A 21,564-nucleotide genomic window follows, 5' to 3' on the forward strand; every position below is an offset into this window, starting at 1 on the left:
TCGTAAATTATAAGAGCTTGCTATGAGAATATGAGTTGCTTTTTAAAAATCGTTTTATTTTGCCTCGTTGCAAGAACACACTGTAATTCACAATACCAAACAAGGCCTATTAGGAGTCCTTTAAAATGTGTCTTTAAACACATGTCCCAGATAAGCCATTTCAAAAGGCCACGACAAGTATGTTATGAGAAAAGGAATAGCGATCTTAGTAAATAAAGACCTTTTTAAGGCCTGTTTTTTGCAATGAATGATGAATGAGTATCAACTTTTTTTGTAAAGAAGGAAGAGGTCTTACAAAAGGCATTATTTTATAAGACCTAATCGTATGAGTATTGCCTCTAAAATAAGGGCTCCGTGAATGCTTTAAATCGAAAGTGCTCTCGATTTACGCCGCTGGGTATTCGATGGGTTTGTTCGTGTCATCCCTCGCTTAGTTTGTATTTTTGTACCTTTTTTCGCACGACAGTCTGTCGGCTCATCATTTTAAAAGCAATTTATTGTGTTTTTTCTCGTATTTTCAAAGAGGAGGCCCTTTAATATTAAGACGGTTTATGGATTAGTGTTGTCATATGATGATGTCTACTGATAAGGAGCAGATTGAAAAACATCATAGGAATACGGTAGAATTGTACCAAAAATAGTAGATTTTCTATAGAAATAAAATTTTGAAAAAATTTTCTATAGAAATAAAATTATGAAAAAAAAAATTCTATAGAAATAAAATTTTGACACAATTTTCTATAGAAATAAAATTTTGAAAAAAATACTATAGAAATAAAATTTTCGACAAAATTTTCTATATAAATAAAATTTTGACAAAATTTGCTTCTATAAACAAAATTTTCTATAGAAATAAAATGTTGTCAAAATTTTCTATACAAATAAAATATTGAAAAAAAATCTATAGAAATAAAATTTTGAGAAAATTTTCTATAGAAATAAAATTTTGAGAAAATTTTCTATAGAAATAAAATTTTGAGAAAATTTTCTATAGAAATAAAATTTTCGACAAAATTTTCTATAGAAATAAAATTTTGACAAAATTTGCTTCTATAGACAAAATTTTCGACAAAATTTTCTATAGAAATAAAATTTTGAGAAAATTTTCTATAGAAATAAAATTTTGAGAAAATTTTCTATAGAAATAAAATTTTGACAAAATTTGCTTCTATAGACAAAATTTTCGACAAATTTTTCTATAGAAATAAAATGTTGACAAAGTTTTCTATAGAAATAAAATGTTGACAAAGTTTTCTATAGAAATAAAATGTTGACAAAATTTTCTATAGAGATAAAATTTTCCCAAATTTTCTATAGAAATAAAATTAAAAAAAAAAATCTATAGAAATAAAATTTTCACAAAATTTTCTATAGAAATAAAATATTGAAAAAAAAATCTATAGAAATAAAATTTTGAGAAAATTTTGTGTAGAAATAAAATTTTCGACAAAATGTTCTATAGAAATAAAATGTTCGACAAAATTTTCTATAGAAATAAAATTTTGTCAAAATTTTCTATAGAAATAAAATGTTGACAAAATTTTCTATAGCAATATAATTTTTACAAAATTTTCTTTAGAAATAAAATTTTTAAAAAATTTTCTACAGAAATAAAACTTTTAACAAAATTTTCTATAGAAATAAAATTTTGACTAAATTTTCTATACAAATAAAATGTTGACAAAATTTTCTATAGAAGTAAAACTTTTAACAAAAATTTCTATAGAAATAATATTTTGAAAAAAATTTCTTTAGAAATAAAGTATTCGACAAATTTACTATAGAAATAAAATTTGGCAAATGTTTCCGTAGATATGAAATGTTGACATTTTCTGTGGCACCGTCGATGAATACGAATTTGGACGTTTGATTGGGGGCGTTTGAGTTCTGGTGGTCAATCGAAAGTGTTCATTTTCAGCTGACCTCAGTGCACCCAAAAAAAGTGGACCTTATATGGCGCAATTTAATTATATTTTAGTTCATGGAATTATTATGGTTTAACAAAAAAAAAATATAATTATGTCTAATAAGTTTTCCTGAATTTGTCGAAAAAACATTTACTTATTTTTTGTAAAATCGGCAAAAATTTCTATAGAAATAACTTTTTGAAAAAAAATTATAGAAATAAAATATTCGACAAAATTACTATAGAAATAAAATTTTGAAAAAAATTTGTATAGAAATATAATTTTTACAAAATTTTCTACAGCAATAAAACTTGTAACAAAATTTTCTATAGAAATAAAACTTTTAACAAAATTTTCTATAGAAATAAAATTTACGACAAAATTTTCTATAGAAATAATATTTTGAAAAAAATTTCCATAGAAATAAAATATTCGACAAAATTACTATAGAAATAAAATTTTGACAAAATGTTCTATAGATATGAAATTTTGACATTTTCTGTGGCACCGTCGATGAATACGAATGGGGACGTTTGAGTGGGGGCGTTTGAGTTCTGGTGGTCAATCGAAGGTGTTCATTTTCAGCTGACTTCTGTGCACCCAAAAAAAGTGAGACTTATATGGCGCAATTTTATTATATTTTAGTTCATCGAATTATTATGGTTTAAGAAAAAAACGAGTATATACGGCCGTAAGTTCGGCCAGGCCGAATCTTATGTACCCTCCACCATGGATTGCGTAGAAACTTCTACGAAAGACTGTCATCCACAAATTTCAACTCACTCGGATGAAATTTGCTCCTCCAAGAGGCTCCAAACCCAAATCTCGGGATCGGTTTATATGGGGGCTATAAATGATTATGGACTGATATGGACCACTTTTGGCATGGTTGTTAAATATCATATACTACCACCACGTACCAAATTTCAACCAGATCGGATGAGTTTTGCTTCTCCAAAAGGCACCGGAGGTCACATCCGGCAATCGGTTTATATGGGAGCTATATATAATTATGGACTGATAGGAACCAATTCCTGCATGGTTGTTGGATACCATATACTAACATCACGTACAAAATTTCAAGCGAATAGGAAGAATTTTGCCCTTCCAAGGTGCTCCGGAGGTCAAATCTGGGGATCGGTTTATATGGGGCCTATATATAATTATGGACCGATATCGACCAATTTGTGCATGGTCATTAGAGACCCTATACTAACATCATGTACCAAATTTCAGCCGGATCAGATGAAATTTGCTTCTCTTAGAGGGGGCTATATATAATTATGGACCGATGTGGACCAATTTTTGCATAGTTGTTAGAGACCATATACTAACACCATGTACCAAATTTCTGCCGGATCGAATGAAATTTGTTTCTCTTAGAGGCTCTGCAAGCCAAATCGGGAGATCGGTTTATATGGGGGCTATATATAATTATGGACCGATGTGGACCAATTTTTGCATGGTTGCTAGAGACCATATACTAACACCATGTACCAAATTTCAGCCGGATCGGATGAAATTTCCTTTTCTTAGAGGCTCCGCAAACCAAATCGGGGGATCGGTTTATATGGGAGCTATATATAATTATGGACCGATGTGAACCAAGTTTTTCATGGTTGTTAGAGACCATATACTAGCATCATGTACCAAATTTCAGCCGGATCGAATGAAATTTGTTTCTCTTAGAGGCTCTGCAAGCCAAATCGGGGGATCGGTTTATATGGGGGCTATATATGATTATGGACCGATGTGGACCAATTTTTGCATGGTTGTTAGAGACCATATGCTAACACCATGTACCAAATTTCAGCCGGATCGGATGAAATTTGCTTCTCTTAGAGGCTCCGCAAGCCAAATCGGGGTATCGGTTTATATGGGGGCTATATAATTATGGACCGATGTGAACCAATTTTTGCACGTTTGTTAGAGACCATATAATAACATCATGTACCAAATTTCAGCCTGATCGGATGAAATTTGCTTCTCTTAGAGGCCTCGCAAGCCAAATTTGGGGGTCCGTTTATATGGGGGCTATATATAATTATCGACAGATGTGAACCAATTTTTGCATGGTTGTTATAGACCATATACCAACACCATGTACCAAATTTCAGCCGGATTGGATGAAATTTGCTTCTCTTTTAGGCTCCGCAATATGGCTATATATAATTATGGACCGATGTGGACCAATTTTTGCATGGTTGTTAGAGACCATATACTAACACCATGTACCAAATTTCAGCCGAGGGCTATATATAATTATGGACAGATGTGGACCAATTTTTGCATGGTTGTTAGAGACCATATACTAACATCACGTACCAAATTTCAGCCGCATCGGATGAAATTTGCTTCTCTTAGAGGCTCCGCAAGTCAAATTTGGGGATCGGTTTATATGGGGGCTATACGTAAAAGTGATTCGATATGACCCATCTGACCTGCATCAATAACAACTACTTGTGCCAAGTTTCAAGTCGATAGCTTGTTTCGTTCGGAAGTTTGCGTGATTTCAACAGACGGACGGACGGACGGACATGCTCAGATCGACTTTATGGGGTCTTAGATCAATATTTCGATGTGTTACAAACGGAATGACAAAGTTAATATACCCCCCATCCTATGGTGGAGGGTATAAAAATAATTATGTCTAATAAATTTTCATGAATTTGTCGAAAAGCATTTACTTATTTTTGTAAAATCGGCAATAATTTCTATAGAAATAATTTTTGAAAAAAAATTATAGAAATAAAATATTCGACAAAATTGCTATAGAAATAAAATTTTGACAAAATTTTCTATAGAACTAAAATTGTCGACAACATTTTCTATAGAAATAAAATTTTGTCAAAATTTTCTATAGAACTAAAATTTATGACAAAATTTTCTATAGAAATAAAAATTTTAACAAAATTTTATATAGGAATAAAATTTACGACAAAATTTTCTATATAAATAATATTTTGAAAAAAATTTATATAGAAATAAAATATCCGACAAAAATACTATAGAAATAAAATGTTGACAAATGTTTCCATAGATATGAAATTTTGACATTTTCTGTGGCACCGTCGATGAATAATGTGGACGTTTGAGTGGGAGCGTTTGAATTGAACCTTATATGGCGCAATTTAATTATAGTTTAGTTCATCGAATTATTATGGTTTAAGAAAAAAAAAATAATTATGTCTAATAAATTTTTATGAATATATAGAAATAAAATGTAGACAAAACTTTCTATAAAAATAAAATTTTGACAAAATTTTCTATAGAAATAAAATTTTTGACAAAATTTTCTATAGAAATAAAATTTTGACAAAATTTTCTATAGAAATAAAATGTTGACAAAATTTTCTATAGAAATAAAATGTTGATAAAATTTTCTATAGAAATAAAATTTTGAAAAAATTGCTATAGAAATTTAATTTTACAAAATTTTCCATTGAAATTAAATTTTTAACTAATTTTCTATAGAAACAAAATTTTGACATTTTCTATGGCAATAAAATTTTAGACAACATTTTCTGGATAAATACAATTTTGACAAAATTTTCTATAGAAATAAAATAAGCACAATTTTCTATACAAAAAAAATCTACGACAAAAGTAGAATCAGAAATGAAATTTTATATTGAAATAAAATTTTCGAAGAAAAGAATTAAGATACAAATTTTTAAGTCGAATCACTTAACTGTAAGGACCAAACGACTTCAATGTAAAATTGATCAATTTTGGACAAGGGAAATACTTTATATCAGAGAAATGCATCTGCTATGCTAACTAAAATAAAAAAAAATTACGACAATATTTTTTTTCAGTGAGCCTTTTTGGAAGTAGAGTGTATCTGAGCTTTGATACAACTAGCTCTTTTACCGTAGGAATATAAAACACAAATATTGGCAAAAATGTTTTAAACAACTAACATATAATAACATAGTTGGCTATATTTTTCTTTTAATATCAACGTCTCTATTACAGGAAAAGTCTTAATTAAAATCCTTTTTCTAACCCTAGTATAAATCTCTACAAATTTTTTATTTTTAAAATATGGAATCCCTAAAATGTTAAACGATAAAACATTTGGGGGATTTAGAAAATAACGCAGCGGTTGTATGCTCTTAGCTGAGTAAGTTTTTCTTCTCAGTTTGAGCGGTTTAAAAGTTGATAAAGCGATAAACAAAAATGTAAAATATTTCAATAATTTTTGTCTCATTAGTGATGAACTTAGTGGTTTAAGAACAAAGTAAAAAAAATCCCTAAGACTATAAATGGAATACCCAAAGAAATACAGCAGAGCAATCAGATATAAAGAAGGACAGACAAACCTCAATCTACAAGATTGTGTGTGTGTGTGTGTGTGTTTTTTTTTAATTCTATTTGATTTTAAAATAATTAAGTTTATTTGCCATAATTTTCTCTCTCTCTCTCTTTCTACTAATATCGGAGTGCTGTTTAATTAATTTCAAAACGTATTGTGTTTGAAGTATAGCAAAATTTAATGAGCATTTAAACAACTTTGGCAAAACATTTTTTTTTTCTTTTATAATTGGCCAGCCTTATATAATTTGCAAATATTTGCTGACTAAAAATGTATTTCTCGTTTTTTCCTTATTCACTTACAGATGGCCATTTAATTAATACGAAATGTTCTCAGGGTCATTTTCGAAAAGCTTTATGTTGTAAAATGTCAGCAGAGTTGGATGTATTCCTGGAAAGTGGTAAAAAGTGAGTACATTTTAATTTATTTCATTTTTTATTTTGATACAAATCTAGGTAACATTGTGAATTCTTGTTTTTATAAGAAGCAAGTACATATAGTAAACTAAAAAAGTATACGTACACCTATACAAAAAATAAGAAATAAAATTAAATTATTATCTCTGTCATACCAAAATGTTCCTTAGTTAAAGAATTAGTTAAGCAGCATAAAATCGGACTTTCACAGGAATTAAAAACACATCAAATAAGATCATGGAAATATAGTAAGTCTACACAAAAACGTTTACGAACACTAAATGTAAAGCATTTGAAATGTAACTAAGCAGCTAATAAAAGGGTTTCCAAAAATGAGTTAAAAAACACCATGTGATAAAATCTCCCAGAGTGATCTGGTGGTGACTAAGGTAGGTTTTGGTTGGGCACGTGAACATGTGACGCGTATCATGTGCGTCATGATTACAGATGGATTTTGCAACATGTTCGAAAATTGTATTTCTGTAGAAAAATTTTGTCTAAATTTTATTTCTATAGACAATGTCATCAACATTTTATTTCTATAGAAAATTTCATCAAAATTTTTATTTCTATAGAAAATGTTGCTAAAATTTTATTTCTATAGAAAATTTTGTTAAAATTTTATTTCTATAGAAAATTTTGTCAAAGTTTTATTTCTATAGAAAGTTTTGTCAAAATTTTATTTCTATAGACAATTTTGTTAAAAATTTTATTTCTATAGATAATTTTGTTAAAAATTGAATTTCTATAGAAAATTTTGTCAAAATTTTATTTCTATAGAAAATTTTGTTAAAATTTTATTTCTACAGAAAATTTTGTCAAAATTTTAATTCTACAGAAAATTTTGTCAAAATTTTATTTCTATAGAAAATTTTGTTAAAATTTTATTTCTACAGAAAATTTTGGCAAAATTTTATTTCTACAGAAAATTTTGTCAAAATTTTATTTCTATAGAAAATTTTTTAGAATTGTGTTTCTATAGAAAATTTCATCAAAATTTTATTTCTATAGACAATTTTGTCACAATTATATTTCTATAGAAAATTTTGTCAAAATTATATTTCTATAGACAATTTTGTCAAAATTATATTTCAATAGAAAATTTCATAGAAAATTTTGTCAAAATTCTATTTCTATAGAAAATTTTGTCAAAATTGTATTTCTATAGAAAATGTTGTCAAAATTTTATTTCTATAGAAAATTTTGTCAAAATTTTGTTTCTATAGAAAATTTTGTGAACATTATATTTCTATAGAAAATTTTGTCAACATTTTATTTCTACAGAAAATTTTGTCAAAATTTTATTTCTACAGAAAATTTTGTCAAAATTTTATTTCTATAGAAAATGTTTTAGAATTGTGTTTCTATAGAAAATTTCATCAAAATTTTATTTCTATAGACAATTTTGTCACAATTATATTTCTATAGAAAATTTTGACAAAATTATATTTGTATAGAAAATGTTGTCAAAATTATATTTCTATAGAAAATTTCATAGAAAATTTTGTTAAAATTTTATTTCTATAGAAAATTTTGTCAAAATTATATTTCTATATATTTTATTTCTATTTCTTGAATTTTATTTCTATAGAAATTTTTTTAGAATTGTGTTTCTATAGAAAATTTCATCAAAATTTTATTTCTATAGACAATTTTGTTAATTTTTTTTTTCTATAGAAAATGTTGTCAACATTTTATTTCTATAGAAAATTTTGTTAAAATTTTATTTCTATAGAAAATTTTGTTAAAATTTTATTTCTATAGAAAATGTTGCCAAAATTTTATTTCTATAGAAAATGTTGCTAAAAATTTTATTTCTATAGAAATTTTGTCAAAATTTTATTTCTATAGAAAATTTTGTCAACATTTTATTTCTATAGACAATTTTGTTAAAAATTTTATTTCTATAGACAATTTTGTTAAAAATTTTATTTCTATAGAAATATTTGTTAAAATTTTATTTCTATAGAAAATTTTGTCAAAATTTTATTTCTATAGAAAATTTTGTCAAATTTTATTTCTATAGAAAATTTTGTCAAAATTTTATTTCTATAGGAAATTTTGTCAAAATTATATTTCTATAGAAAATTTTGTTAAAATTTTATTTCTACAGAAAATTTTGTCAAAATTTTATTTCTACAGAAAATTTTGTCAAAATTTTATTTCTATAGAAAATTTTTTAAAATTCTATTTCTATAGAAAATTTTGTCAAAATTGTATTTCTATAGAAAATGTTGTCAAAATTTTATTTCTATAGAAAATTTTGTCAAAATTTTGTTTCTATAGAAAATTTTGTGAACATTATATTTCTATAGAAAATTTTGTCAACATTTTATTTCTACAGAAAATTTTGTCAAAATTTTATTTCTACAGAAAATTTTGTCAAAATTTTATTTCTATAGAAAATGTTTTAGAATTGTGTTTCTATAGAAAATTTCATCAAAATTTTATTTCTATAGACAGTTTTGTCACAATTATATTTCTATAGAAAATTTTGACAAAATTATATTTGTATAGAAAATGTTGTCAAAATTATATTTCTATAGAAAATTTCATAGAAAATTTTGTTAAAATTTTATTTCTATAGAAAATTTTGTCAAAATTTTATTTCTATAGACAATTTTGTTAAAAACTTTATTGCTATAGAAAATGTTGTCAAAATTTTATATCTATAGAAAATTTTGTCAAAATTATATTTCTATATATTTTATTTCTATTTTTTGAATTTTATTTCTATAGAAATTTTTTTAGAATTGTGTTTCTATAGAAAATTTCATCAAAATTTTATTTCTATAGAAAATTTTGTCTAAATTTTATTTCTGTAGAAAATTTTGTCTAAATTTTATTTCTATAGAAAATTTTGTTAAATTTTTTTTTTCTATAGAAAATGTTGTCAACATTTTATTTCTATAGAAAATTTTGTTAAAATTTTATTTCTATAGAAAATTTTGTTAAAATTTTATTTCTATAGAAAATGTTGCCAAAATTTTATTTCTATAGAAAATGTTGCTAAAAATTTTATTTCTATAGAAAATTTTGTCAAAATTTTATTTCTATAGAAAATTTTGTCAACATTTTATTTCTATAGACAATTTTGTTAAAAATTTTATTTCTATAGACAATTTTGTTAAAAATTTTATTTCTATAGAAATATTTGTTAAAATTTTATTTCTATAGAAAATTTTGTCAAAATTTTATTTCTATAGAAAATTTTGTCAAATTTTATTTCTATAGAAAATTTTGTCAAAATTTTATTTCTATAGGAAATTTTGTCAAAATTATATTTCTATAGAAAATTTTGTTAAAATTTTATTTCTACAGAAAATTTTGTCAAAATTTTATTTCTACAGAAAATTTTGTCAAAATTTTATTTCTATAGAAAATTTTTTAGAATTGTGTTTCTATAGAAAATTTCATCAAAATTTTATTTCTATAGACAATTTCGTCACAATTATATATCTATAGAAAATTTTGTCAAAATTATATTTCTATAGACAATTTTGTCAAAATTATATTTCTATAGAAAATTTCATAGAAAATTTTGTCAAAATTCTATTTCTATAGAAAATTTTGTCAAAATTTTATTTCTATATATACAATTTTGTTAAAAATTTTATTGCTATAGAAAATGTTGTCAAAATTTTATTTCTATAGAAAATTTTGTCAAAATTATATTTCTATAGAATATTTTGTTAAAATTTTATTTCTACAGAAAATTTTTTCAAAATTTTATTTCTATAGAAAATTCTATATCAAAATTTTATTTCTATAGAAATTTTTTTAGAATTTTATTTCTATTGAATTTTTTTTAGAATTGTGTTTCTATAGAAAATTTCATCAAAATTTTATTTCTATAGAAAATTTTGTCAAAATTTTATTTCTATAGAAAATGTTTTAGAATTGTGTTTCTATAGAAAATTTCATCAAAATTTTATTTCTATAAACAATTTTGTCACAATTATATTTCTATAGAAAATTTTGTCAAAATTATATTTGTATAGAAAATTTTGTCAAAATTATATTTCTATAGAAAATTTCATAGAAAATTTTGTTAAAATTTTATTTCTATAGAAAATTTTGTCAAAATTTTATTTCTATAGACAATTTTGTTAAAAATTTTATTGCTATAGAAAATGTTGTCAAAATTTTATTGCTATAGAAAATGTTGTCAAAATTTTATTTCTATAGAAAATTTTGTTAAAATTTTATTTCTATAGAAAATGTTGTCAAAATTTTATTTCTATATAAAATTTTGTTAAAATTTTATTTCTATAGAAAATTTTGTTAAATTTTATTTCTATAGAAAATTTTGTTAAATTTTATTTCTATAGAATAGTTTGTCTAAATTTTATTTCCATAGAAAATTTTGTCACAATTTTATTTCTATAGAAAATTTTGCCAAATTTTATTTCTATAGAAAATTTTGTCTAAATTTTATTTCTATAGAAAATTTTGTCACAATTTTATTTCTTTAGAAAATTTTGTCTAAATTTTATTTCTATAGAAAATTTTGTCAAAATTTTATTTCTATAGAAAATTCTGTCACAATTTTATTTCTATAGAAAATTTTGTCTAAATTTTATTTCTATAAAAAAAGTTTGTGAAGTAGCTCTTAGATGGAGTGAAATATATTACAAGGCTTTGGTGCTGGTTTTGATATGTGAAGCCATTCTTAAGTTTTTGATTTACTGCTGGGGATGACGATGCAGTAAGGTGAAAGCTATGAGCTGGTTTCGGAAAACATGTTTATGTTTGGCGAGAATAAAATGTATCAGCGACCAAAATGTTCCATTTTCCCTGTGAGAAAGTAACACAATGCTCTTGAAACATGTTTGGGATGATCATATTCCTTCTTGTGGTTATTTAGATTTCCAACGTGACATAGTGATTTTGGTGGCAATTTTCGTGAGTCACTATAGTAGTAATATATAATATATAGTGAGTAATGAGATGTTCGTCAGTCACAACTTCTACCTAATATGAGCGAGAATGAAATCTCACTCACGTGCACTCCTCTAGGGTGAACATAATATGTTTGTATTTACTCATATATACTTTTTGACACTTATACATTGGCTCGTTTTCGTGTGCTATTTACAAAAGTTTTAGATATAAACGTTTGCCACTCGTTTTATTACATTTTTATGTCAGACACCGAAATATTGTTAAACATTTATGTTCGTATTTAAGTTTGAATGCTATTGACAAAAAAAATCTATTCCAAGGAAAAAAAGTTGAAATGTCCAAATAGTTTAGCTAAACATGAAAACGTTTTTGTGTTGCCTGAACATATGTCGAGTAAAATGTCCACAAATGTTTACATATGGAATAGATGGCCATCACCATCATCTACAGATTGGCATGTTATGAAAAACTTTTGACCATTTCGAGTTGTTAAAAACATATTTTTTGTTTGTTTGTTTCATTGTCTATTATTGTTTTATTTTTTTGCCTTTTTCCAACATGCTATAATTCACATTTTAATCCATATTGAAACTAAAATCAATATTTTCATTTAAACATTTTCCAGTGTGAAGTGGGAAATATTGTAAAGGATGTAAAGTTACTAGCTACAAGGGCTGTTGTAAACAATAAAAATTTCAAAAAAAAACGCGAAATTAAATTTTAGAAAAGTTAATATTGAGTCTTGAGTTACAGCAAAATAAATTTTCAAAGTTTCAAGTGTCACTCACTCATTGATATCTCTACGACTAGAGTCTCTCAAATCACAATTGTTTCGGTATTCAATAGTAAATCATAAAGAATGAGGTCATGACTATGTCGACTATGCCAGTCTACGGGGCGCTGCCCCTTCATTCTTGTGCTGCCAACTTGTTACCACTGAATTTTATCGAATCATTTTCCCTAATGATTTAATGAAAATTGTTATATTAAAATTTTATTTCTACCACACATGCAAGCCCTTTAAAATTTCCCCTTATGGCCAATGAAACATGATCCAGAAGGAAAGGGCCGGGGCCAATGGTAACAACCCTTAGGAAATTTATAGGCATCTTTAGTCGATTTTGATCACTCGTCCACTTGCCTTAACAATTTCAATCATTCGTGAATTTATTTTCAAACCCTTTTTCACAGCTTCTGTGTAAAACCAGAAATCCCAATGTGATTAAAAAGAAACTCCACACAATGGCAAATATTTTTATAAGGGAGAACAAAGGCATTCTTCTCAGTTCCTCGTAAATGCCCTTATATTGAAAAATACACAACGTTCTGTTTTTTCTTCGAAAGGATAAAAACCTCTCAAATTTCTCCAAGACCAAAGAGACGACAAGCTAACGAAAAAACAAAAATCAGCAACACACAAATAATAACAGAAAAAAAAAAATAACCAAATTAAGGATGCTCTCAAAAAAACATAAATTGTTAAGCTTTTTCTTTAAGTATTTTTTTCTCTGGCTTTTTCTTTCGCTTAACTAAGAAAAGTGGCATAAAACCCCAAATCATGAAAGCTGCAAATAAAGGAAGCTGGAATTTTAAAAAGGCTAAATTCACTCGAAGCAACTCAGCTTCTCTCCAGTAAAGGGACAAAAATATCGAATATCTATCAAGAAGGATGAAATTGAAAGGATTTGACAGTTTACAGAAGATAACCAAGACTGAGATGCAGGGTAAATGAAGCATAAAACAGGACAAACACCAAAGCACCCAAATCGAATTGAGAAATAAGACACACCTCTCATACCATCTCAAGTACACATACATATGTATCAGTATACTCTGCTGTAAAATAAGTATCTACTGTACAGTGAGCGTCAAAATAAAGTGTACAGAGTATTGATTTTAACTGAGAGTTAAGTTTCTTATTTTTGATTTTTTGAAAGTTTTCTCAAAATTGTATTTCTATAGAAAATATTCTCAAAATTCTATTGAAAGATTTTGTCAAAATTTTATTTCTGTAGAAATTTTTTAAAAATTTATTTCTTTAGAAAATTTTGTCAAAATTTTATTTCTATAGAAAATTTTGTCAAAAATTTTTATACCCTGCGCCACACTGTGGACAGGGTATTATAAGTTAGTGCATATGTTTGCAACATCCAGAAGGAGACGAGATAGACATATGGTGTCTTTGGCAAAAATGCTCAGGGTGGGCTCTTGAGTCGATATAGCGATGTCCGTCTGTCCGTGAACACATTTTTGTAATCAAAGTCTAGGTCGCAGTTTTAGTCCACTCGACTTCAAATTTGGCACAAGTATGTGTTTTGGCTCAGAATAGATCCCAATTGATTTTGGAAGAAATAGGTTCAGATTTAGATATAGCTCCCATATATATATTTCGCCCGATATGGACTTATAGCTCCCATATATAGCTTTCGGCCGATTTACACTCATATGACCACAGAAACCAATTTTTTGCTCCGATTTAGTTGAAATTTTGCACAGGGAGTAAAATTAGCATTGTAGCTATGCGTGCCAAATTTGGCTGCAATCGATTCATATTTAAATATATCTCCCATATATATCTTTCGCCCGATATGGACTAATACGGTCCCAGAAGCCAGAGTTTTACCCCAATTTGGTTGAAATTGTGCACAGGAAGTAGAATTAGCATTGTAGCTATGCGTGCCAAATTTGGTTGAAATCGGTTCAGATTGAAATATATCTCCCATATATAGCTTTCGCCCGATTTACACTTATATGACCACAGAGGCCAATTTTTAACTCCGATTTAGTTGAAATTTTGCACAGGGAGTAGAATTAGCATTGTTGCTATGCGTGCCAAATTTGGTTGAAATCGGTTCAGATTTAGATATAACTCCCATATATATCGTTCGCCCGATTTACACTCATACGACCACAGAGGCCAATTTTGAACTCCGATTTATTTGATATTTTGGACGGGGAGTAGAATTAGCATTGTAGCTATGCGTGCCAAATTTGGTTGAAATCAGTTCAGAGTTAGATATAGCTCCCATATATATATATGTTTTTCTGATTTCGACAAAAATGGTCAAAATACCAACATTTTCCTTGCAAAATCGCCACTGCTTGGTCGAAAAGTTGTAAAAATGACTCTAATTTACCTAAACTTCTAATACATATACATCGAGCGATAAATCATAAATAAACTTTTGCGAAGTTTCCTTAAAACTACTTCAAGTTTAAATGTTTCCCATATTTTTTCTAACATTGTGTTCCACCCTAGTGCATTAGCCGACTTAAATTTTGAGTCTATAGATTTTGTAGAAGTCTATCAAATTCCGTCCAGATCGAGTGATATCTAAATGTATGTATTTAGGACAAACCTTTATATATAGCCCCCAACACATTTGACGGATGTGATATGGTATCGAAAATGTGGATCTACCAAGTGGTGCAGGGTATAATATAGTCGGCCCCGCCCGACTTTAGACTTTCGTTACTTGTTTTCTATAGAAAATTTTGTCAAAATTTTATTTCTATAGAAAATGTTGTCAAAATTTTATTTCCATAGAAAATTTTGCCAAAATTTTATTCCTATAGAAAATTTTGCCAAAATTTTATTTTTATAAAAAATTTTCTCAAAAGTTTATTTCTATAGAATATTTTGTCAAAATTTTAATTCTATAGAAAATTTTGTCAAAATTTTTTTTTTATAGAAAATTTCGTCAACATTTTATTTCTATAGAAAATATTGTCAAAATTTTATTTCTATAGAAAATTTTGTCAAAATTTTCTTTCTTTAGAAAATTTTGCAAAAATTTTATTTCTATAGAAAATTTTGTCAACATTTTCTTTCTTTAGAAAATTTTGTCAAAATTTTATTTCTATAAAAAATTTTGTCAAAATTTTATTTCAATAGAAAATTTTTTAGAATTTTATTCCTATAGAATTTGTTTTAGAATTGTGTTTCTATAGAAAATGTAATCAAAATTTTATTTCTATAAAAAAATTTTCTCAAAAATTTTATTTCTATAGAAAATTTTGTCAAAATTTTATTTTTATAGAAAATTTTGTCAAAATTTTATTTTTATAGAAAATTTTGTAAAAATTTTATTTTCATAGAAAATTGTGTAAAAATTTTATTCCTGTAGAAAATTTTGTAAAAATTTTCTTTCTATAGAAAATTTTGTAAAAATTTTCTTTCTATAGAAAATTTTATCAAAATTTTATTTGTATAGAAAATTTTGTCAAAATTTTCTTTGTATAGAAATTTTTTTCTAAATAAATGCCGAAAATTATTGGCATGCTAATCATTGAACCATGGTGGCTCCCACCAACTACAACTACTTTTACCAAGTTTCAAGTAGATCGTTCGAATGATCGGTAATCGGTAGATACCAATATTTCAATGTGCTGCACGGTATGACAAAATTAGTATACCGCCCATCCTATAGTAAAGGGTATACAAATATAGCGTTTTACTTCGTTGCATTATAAAGGGTGATTCTTTTGAGGTTAGGATTTTCATGCATTAGTATTTGACAGATCACGTGGGATTTCAGACATGGTGTCAAAGAGAAAGATGCTCAGTATGCTTTGACATTTCATCATGAATAGACTTACTAACGAGCAACGCTTGCAAATCATTGAATTTTATTACCAAAATCAGTGTTCGGTTCGAAATGTGTTTCGCGCTTTACGTCCGATTTATGGTCTACATAATCGACCAAGTGAGCAAACAATTAATGCGATTGTGACCAAGTTTCGCACTCAGTTTACTTTATTGGACATTAAACCAACCACACGAATGCGTACAGTGCGTACAGAAGAGAATATTGCGTCTGTTTCTGAGAGTGTTGCTGAAGACCGTGAAATGTCGATTCGTCGCCGTTCGCAGCAATTGGGTTTGTGTTATTCGACCACATGGAAGATTTTACGCAAAGATCTTGGTGCAAAACCGTATAAAATACAGCTCGTGCAAGAACTGAAGCCGAACGATCTGCCACAACGTCGAATTTTCAGTGAATGGGCCCTAGAAAAGTTGGCAGAAAATCCGCTTTTTTATCGACAAATTTTGTTCAGCGATGAGGCTCATTTCTGGTTGAATGGCTACGTAAATAAGCAAAATTGCCGCATTTGGAGTGAAGAGCAACCAGAAGCCGTTCAAGAACTGCCCATGCATCCCGAAAAATGCACTGTTTGGTGTGGTTTGTACGCTGGTGGAATCATTGGACCGTATTTTTTCAAAGATGCTGTTGGACGCAACGTTACGGTGAATGGCGATCGCTATCGTTCGATGCTAACAAACTTTTTGTTGCCAAAAATGGAAGAACTGAACTTGGTTGACATGTGGTTTCAACAAGGTGGCGCTACATGCCACACAGCTCGCGATTCTATGGCCATTTTGAGGGAAAACTTCGGAGAACAATTCATCTCAAGAAATGGACCGGTAAGTTGGCCACCAAGATCATGCGATTTGACGCCTTTAGACTATTTTTTGTGGGGCTACGTCAAGTCTAAAGTCTACAAAAATAAGCCAGCAACTATTCCAGCTTTGGAAGACAACATTTCCGAAGAAATTCGGGCTATTCCGGCCGAAATGCTCGAAAAAGTTGCCCAAAATTGGACTTTCCGAATGGACCACCTAAGACGCAGCCGCGGTCAACATTTAAATGAAATTATCTTCAAAAAGTAAATGTCATGGACCAATCTAACGTTTCAAATAAAGAACCGATGAGATTTTGCAAATTTTATGCGTTTTTTTTTTTTTAAAAAGTTATCAAGCTCTTAACAAATCACCCTTTATATCAGTCACCCTGCATACTTTACCTTATCTAACCATTGTTCTTTTAATTGAGAAACCCCATTTTCTTAAAGACTGCAACTTTAGGTAACGGACATCTTCATTTCATTCGAACAAAATTTTTTCACAAATATCATAACATCTTAGTTAGCACTATATACATTGGACGAACAGGGTTGCGATGCAAATTTTACATGGTCCTCACAAACAAGTCTCAATCAAATTTTTTTGCTGTTCGAATATTAACGTGACAACCATGTTGCTTCTTTGCGTGAGGGCTCAACTACCAACTCGTCAAGTAAGGTGCTTAAATCATGATTTTTTATTATGGTCTACAGAAAATCCAATACAAAATCTCTACTAAAATAACAAAAAACAAATTAAAAAAAAATGTAAACCTCTTTTACTAGCCATTCCATGTTTTACATTCCTGATTATCATCAATAAACATTGATAAACCTTGAGGTCACATTTGATGCATCATCATTAAGTTTCTTTTCTTTCTCTCTTACAGATGGTTCTGCCATTTTGATGATGACAACTACGTAAATATTCCCCGTTTGGTAAAACTCCTGGATGAATACAGCCACACCGTAGATTGGTATCTTGGTAAACCCAGCATTTCGTCACCATTGGAAATTCATTTGGATAGTGTGAGTATTATTTTAGGATCCAAATCGAAAAGAGATTTATTTGAATTTCTTATTAACTTTAATTAACATCGATTTATAGTCATTTCAAATGCAGATACATTTTATGCTCAATTAATTTGATTTAATTTAAATCTTTTTTGTTGTTGAATTCCTTTCCCCCAAAAGAACTTAATAAAGTACTTTAGCACATTATTATGCTAACTAATTTGGGTCCTTCTGTTTACTGATAATTGTGGCAAGAAGAGTGAATAAGCCTGTATTAAATTACACCCGACTAAAAGGGTCGAATTAATTTTTTTTAATCGTTTTAAAGGATTTCACAACAATGCCAATAAAGTTTGGCAAAGTTTTTTTTTTGTTTTTTTTTTAGTTATCGACAAGAAAGGCATGAGCTAAATCTTATAAAAATTAAATTACACTGTGAGCACAAATCAATCCATTAAGTTTTAATAAATCAGCAAAAAACAAGTATATACGGCCGTAAGTTCGGCCAGGCCTAATCTTATGTACCCTCAACCATGGATTGCGTAGAAACTTCTACTAAAGACGGTCACACACAATAGAATTGCTTGGGTTGCGGCCTATGGCAAGGCATCTTAAAACTTCTTAACATCATCTTTTAAATTGTGAGTTAGTCCATGCGGTATATATATTAGGCAAAACAAAGGCCGAATAAAAACGTATATATTCAGTTCTTGACCGGTATATACACGCAAAAAAATAATTCTTTCCTCCCAAACGAAATTTTAGACAAACAAAGTTCGTTTCTCATTTGCTTTTCGCTGTAAGGAAGTGTATTTGGAAGAAAAGTATATACTTTTTGTGATAAACGTTTATTCTTTTCCAGGATGTAAAAACAATTTCATAAAAAAAACATTATTTTCTTGCTAATTGCATTGTCCCTCACATCTTTCTCACATCCACGAGGATTTTTAGTTCTTAACACCTTTTCCTGTAATACCAACAATGTAGAAGAAATTATACGATTTTATAAATTTTAAATTTTTTTTTTTACCTTTCGCCTGGACGGAGAATCGAACCGCGGACCATGCACTTTGTAAGCCAACACACTAACCACTGAGCTATGTACCAGTTATGGTCATCAATAGATAAATATCCATATGAGTTATATTTATATAGCATAACTTGCGGCGCCCACGAACCGAATAAACAAAGTTTATTTAACAGAAACAAACATTTAGTTTGGCACCGTGGAGCATTGGTAGCTACGTCCGACTCTCATGCCAAGGGTCGTGGGTTCGATCCCTGCTTCGACCAAAGTTTTTTTTTTTTGCTTTTGTTTTTTTTTAATATATTCCAGATATATTCGGAAGATTCCGAAAAAATGTTCAACATTACATTGTACTATATTAAATTTTGAACTGTAAAATGTGTCTTATTAAAGACCTAAAGTCAGAAAAGAACAGTGTTTAATATAAACGAAATGGACTGTGTTGTTGTTTCAAAAATAACTTTTTTTATTGAAAAAATAAAAATTTTGTAACAAACGAATTTTTTTGGTGATAAAAGTTTAAAATTTTCGAAGCAATTCAAAAAACTCTAACAAAAGAAAAACGTTTTCGGTACACGTTTTCCAAACGTTTTTTTTCTTTGCGTGTATAGGGAAGAAATAATTGCGAAACGATATGAACACTTGTGCGGTAATTATAAAGCCAGAATTGAAATATGTGGGTCGCTTTATATGGGGGGCTATATACATACAATTATGCACACAGTTCTACCAAAAATGACAGATTTTTTACTGTTTGGTAGATTGGTAGAATTCTTGATGTTTTGGAAATTTTTGCAAAATATTCCTCTCTAACTAAGAGGTGCTTCATAAATTTTCTATAGAAACAAAATTTTGACAAAATTTTCTACAGAAATAAAATTCTGAAAATATTTTCTATAGAAATAAAATTTTGACAAAATTTTCTATAGAAATACATTTTTAACAAAATTTTCTATAGAGATTATGTTTTGACAACATTTTTTAAAGAAAATGGGTACAATATAGTCGGGCGGGAATTAATTAATATTTATAATATTAATTCTACTCCCTCTGCAAAATTTCACGTAAGTCGGAGTAAACATTTGGCCTCTGGCGTCATAGGAGTGTAATTCGGGCGAAAGCTATATATGGGAGCTATATCTAAATCTGAACCGCTTTCAACCAAATTCGGTGTGCATATTTATAATATTATTTTACTCCCTGTGCAAAATTTTACGTAACTCGGGTTAAAACTTTTGCCTCAGGGGCCATAGGAGTGTAAATCGGGCGAAAGCTATATATGTGAGCTATACCTAAATCTGAACCGATTTCAACCAAATTCGGTGTGGACATTTTTAATGTTAATTCTACTCCCTTTGCAAAATTTCACGTAAATCGGAACAGAAGATTGGCCTCTGAGGCCATAGGAGGGTAAATCGGGCGAAAGCTATATATGAGAGCTATATCTGAATGTGAACCGATGTGAATGATATTTTGCATTTACGAGACTCACAAAATATTCGATTATACGAAATTGGAAGAAGATCGGTTGATAAATACGTCATTTCTGACCAGATCGGTTATAAATATATATGACAGCTATATCTAAATCTGAGCCGATATATATGTGTGCTATATCTAAATCTGAACCGATTTCAACCAAATTTGGCACACGTACCGATACTGTTAAACGTACTCTATGTGCAAAATTTGAAGTAAGTCAGGACAAAATTCTGGCTTTTGAGGTCATATAAGTGCAAATCGGACGAAAGATATGTATGGGAGCTATATCTAAATCTGAACCGATTTTAACCAAATTTGGCACACATAACCACACCGTTAAACCTACCTCTCGCGTAAAATTTGAAGCAAGTCAGGGCAAAACTCTGGCTTTTGAGGTCATATAAGTGCAAATCGGACGAAAAATATATATGGGAGCTATATGTAAATATGAACCGATTTCAATCAAATTTACCAAGCATTGGTAGAATGCCAACTCTACTCTCTGTGCAAGATTTCACGAAAATCGGTAGTAAACTTTGGCCTCTGTTGCCATATGAGTCTAAATCGGACGAAAGATATATATGGGAGCTATATCTAAATCTGAACCGATTTGGCTGATATTTTGAAAGCTTTTCGAGATTCATAAAATATTTGGATGTACGGTATTTCAAGAAAATCGGTTGATAAACACGCTAACTATGACCAAATCGGGGCCAATAGCGATTGTCTCTGTCCCAAGAAACGGCCCTATGCCAAATTTGAGGACGATCGGACTTAAACTGCGACCTGTACTTTGTGAACAAAATTACATATACAGACAGACGGACGGACAGACAGACAGACGGACATCGCTAAATCGACTCAGAATTTAATTCTAAGCCGATCGGTATACTACAAGATGGGTCTATGACAATTATTATTATTTCTTGGCCTTACATACAAATGCACAAACTTATTATACCCTGTACCACAGTAGTGGTGAAGGGTATAAATATGGGAAACATTTAAATCTGAAGCAATTTTAAGGAAACTTCGCAAAAGTTTATTTATGATTTATCGCTCGATATATATATGCATTAGAAGTTTAGAAAA

The 21,564-nt window shown here is 28.5% G+C and overlaps 1 protein-coding gene across 1 annotated transcript in view; it reads left to right on the forward strand.

The window, feature by feature from the left end:
- Positions 1–21,564, forward strand: part of fng (Fringe glycosyltransferase) — a 114,407-nt gene that overhangs the window by 87,000 nt on the left and 5,843 nt on the right. The window contains exons 4-5 of the mRNA XM_075305015.1: positions 6,530–6,632; positions 17,840–17,978. Coding sequence (XP_075161130.1) covers positions 6,530–6,632; positions 17,840–17,978 — 242 coding nt within the window. The remainder of the gene's footprint in view (positions 1–6,529; positions 6,633–17,839; positions 17,979–21,564) is intronic.

This window comes from Haematobia irritans, chromosome 4 (assembly GCF_050003625.1).
Source record: "Haematobia irritans isolate KBUSLIRL chromosome 4, ASM5000362v1, whole genome shotgun sequence".
Taxonomy (NCBI): domain Eukaryota; kingdom Metazoa; phylum Arthropoda; class Insecta; order Diptera; family Muscidae; genus Haematobia; species Haematobia irritans.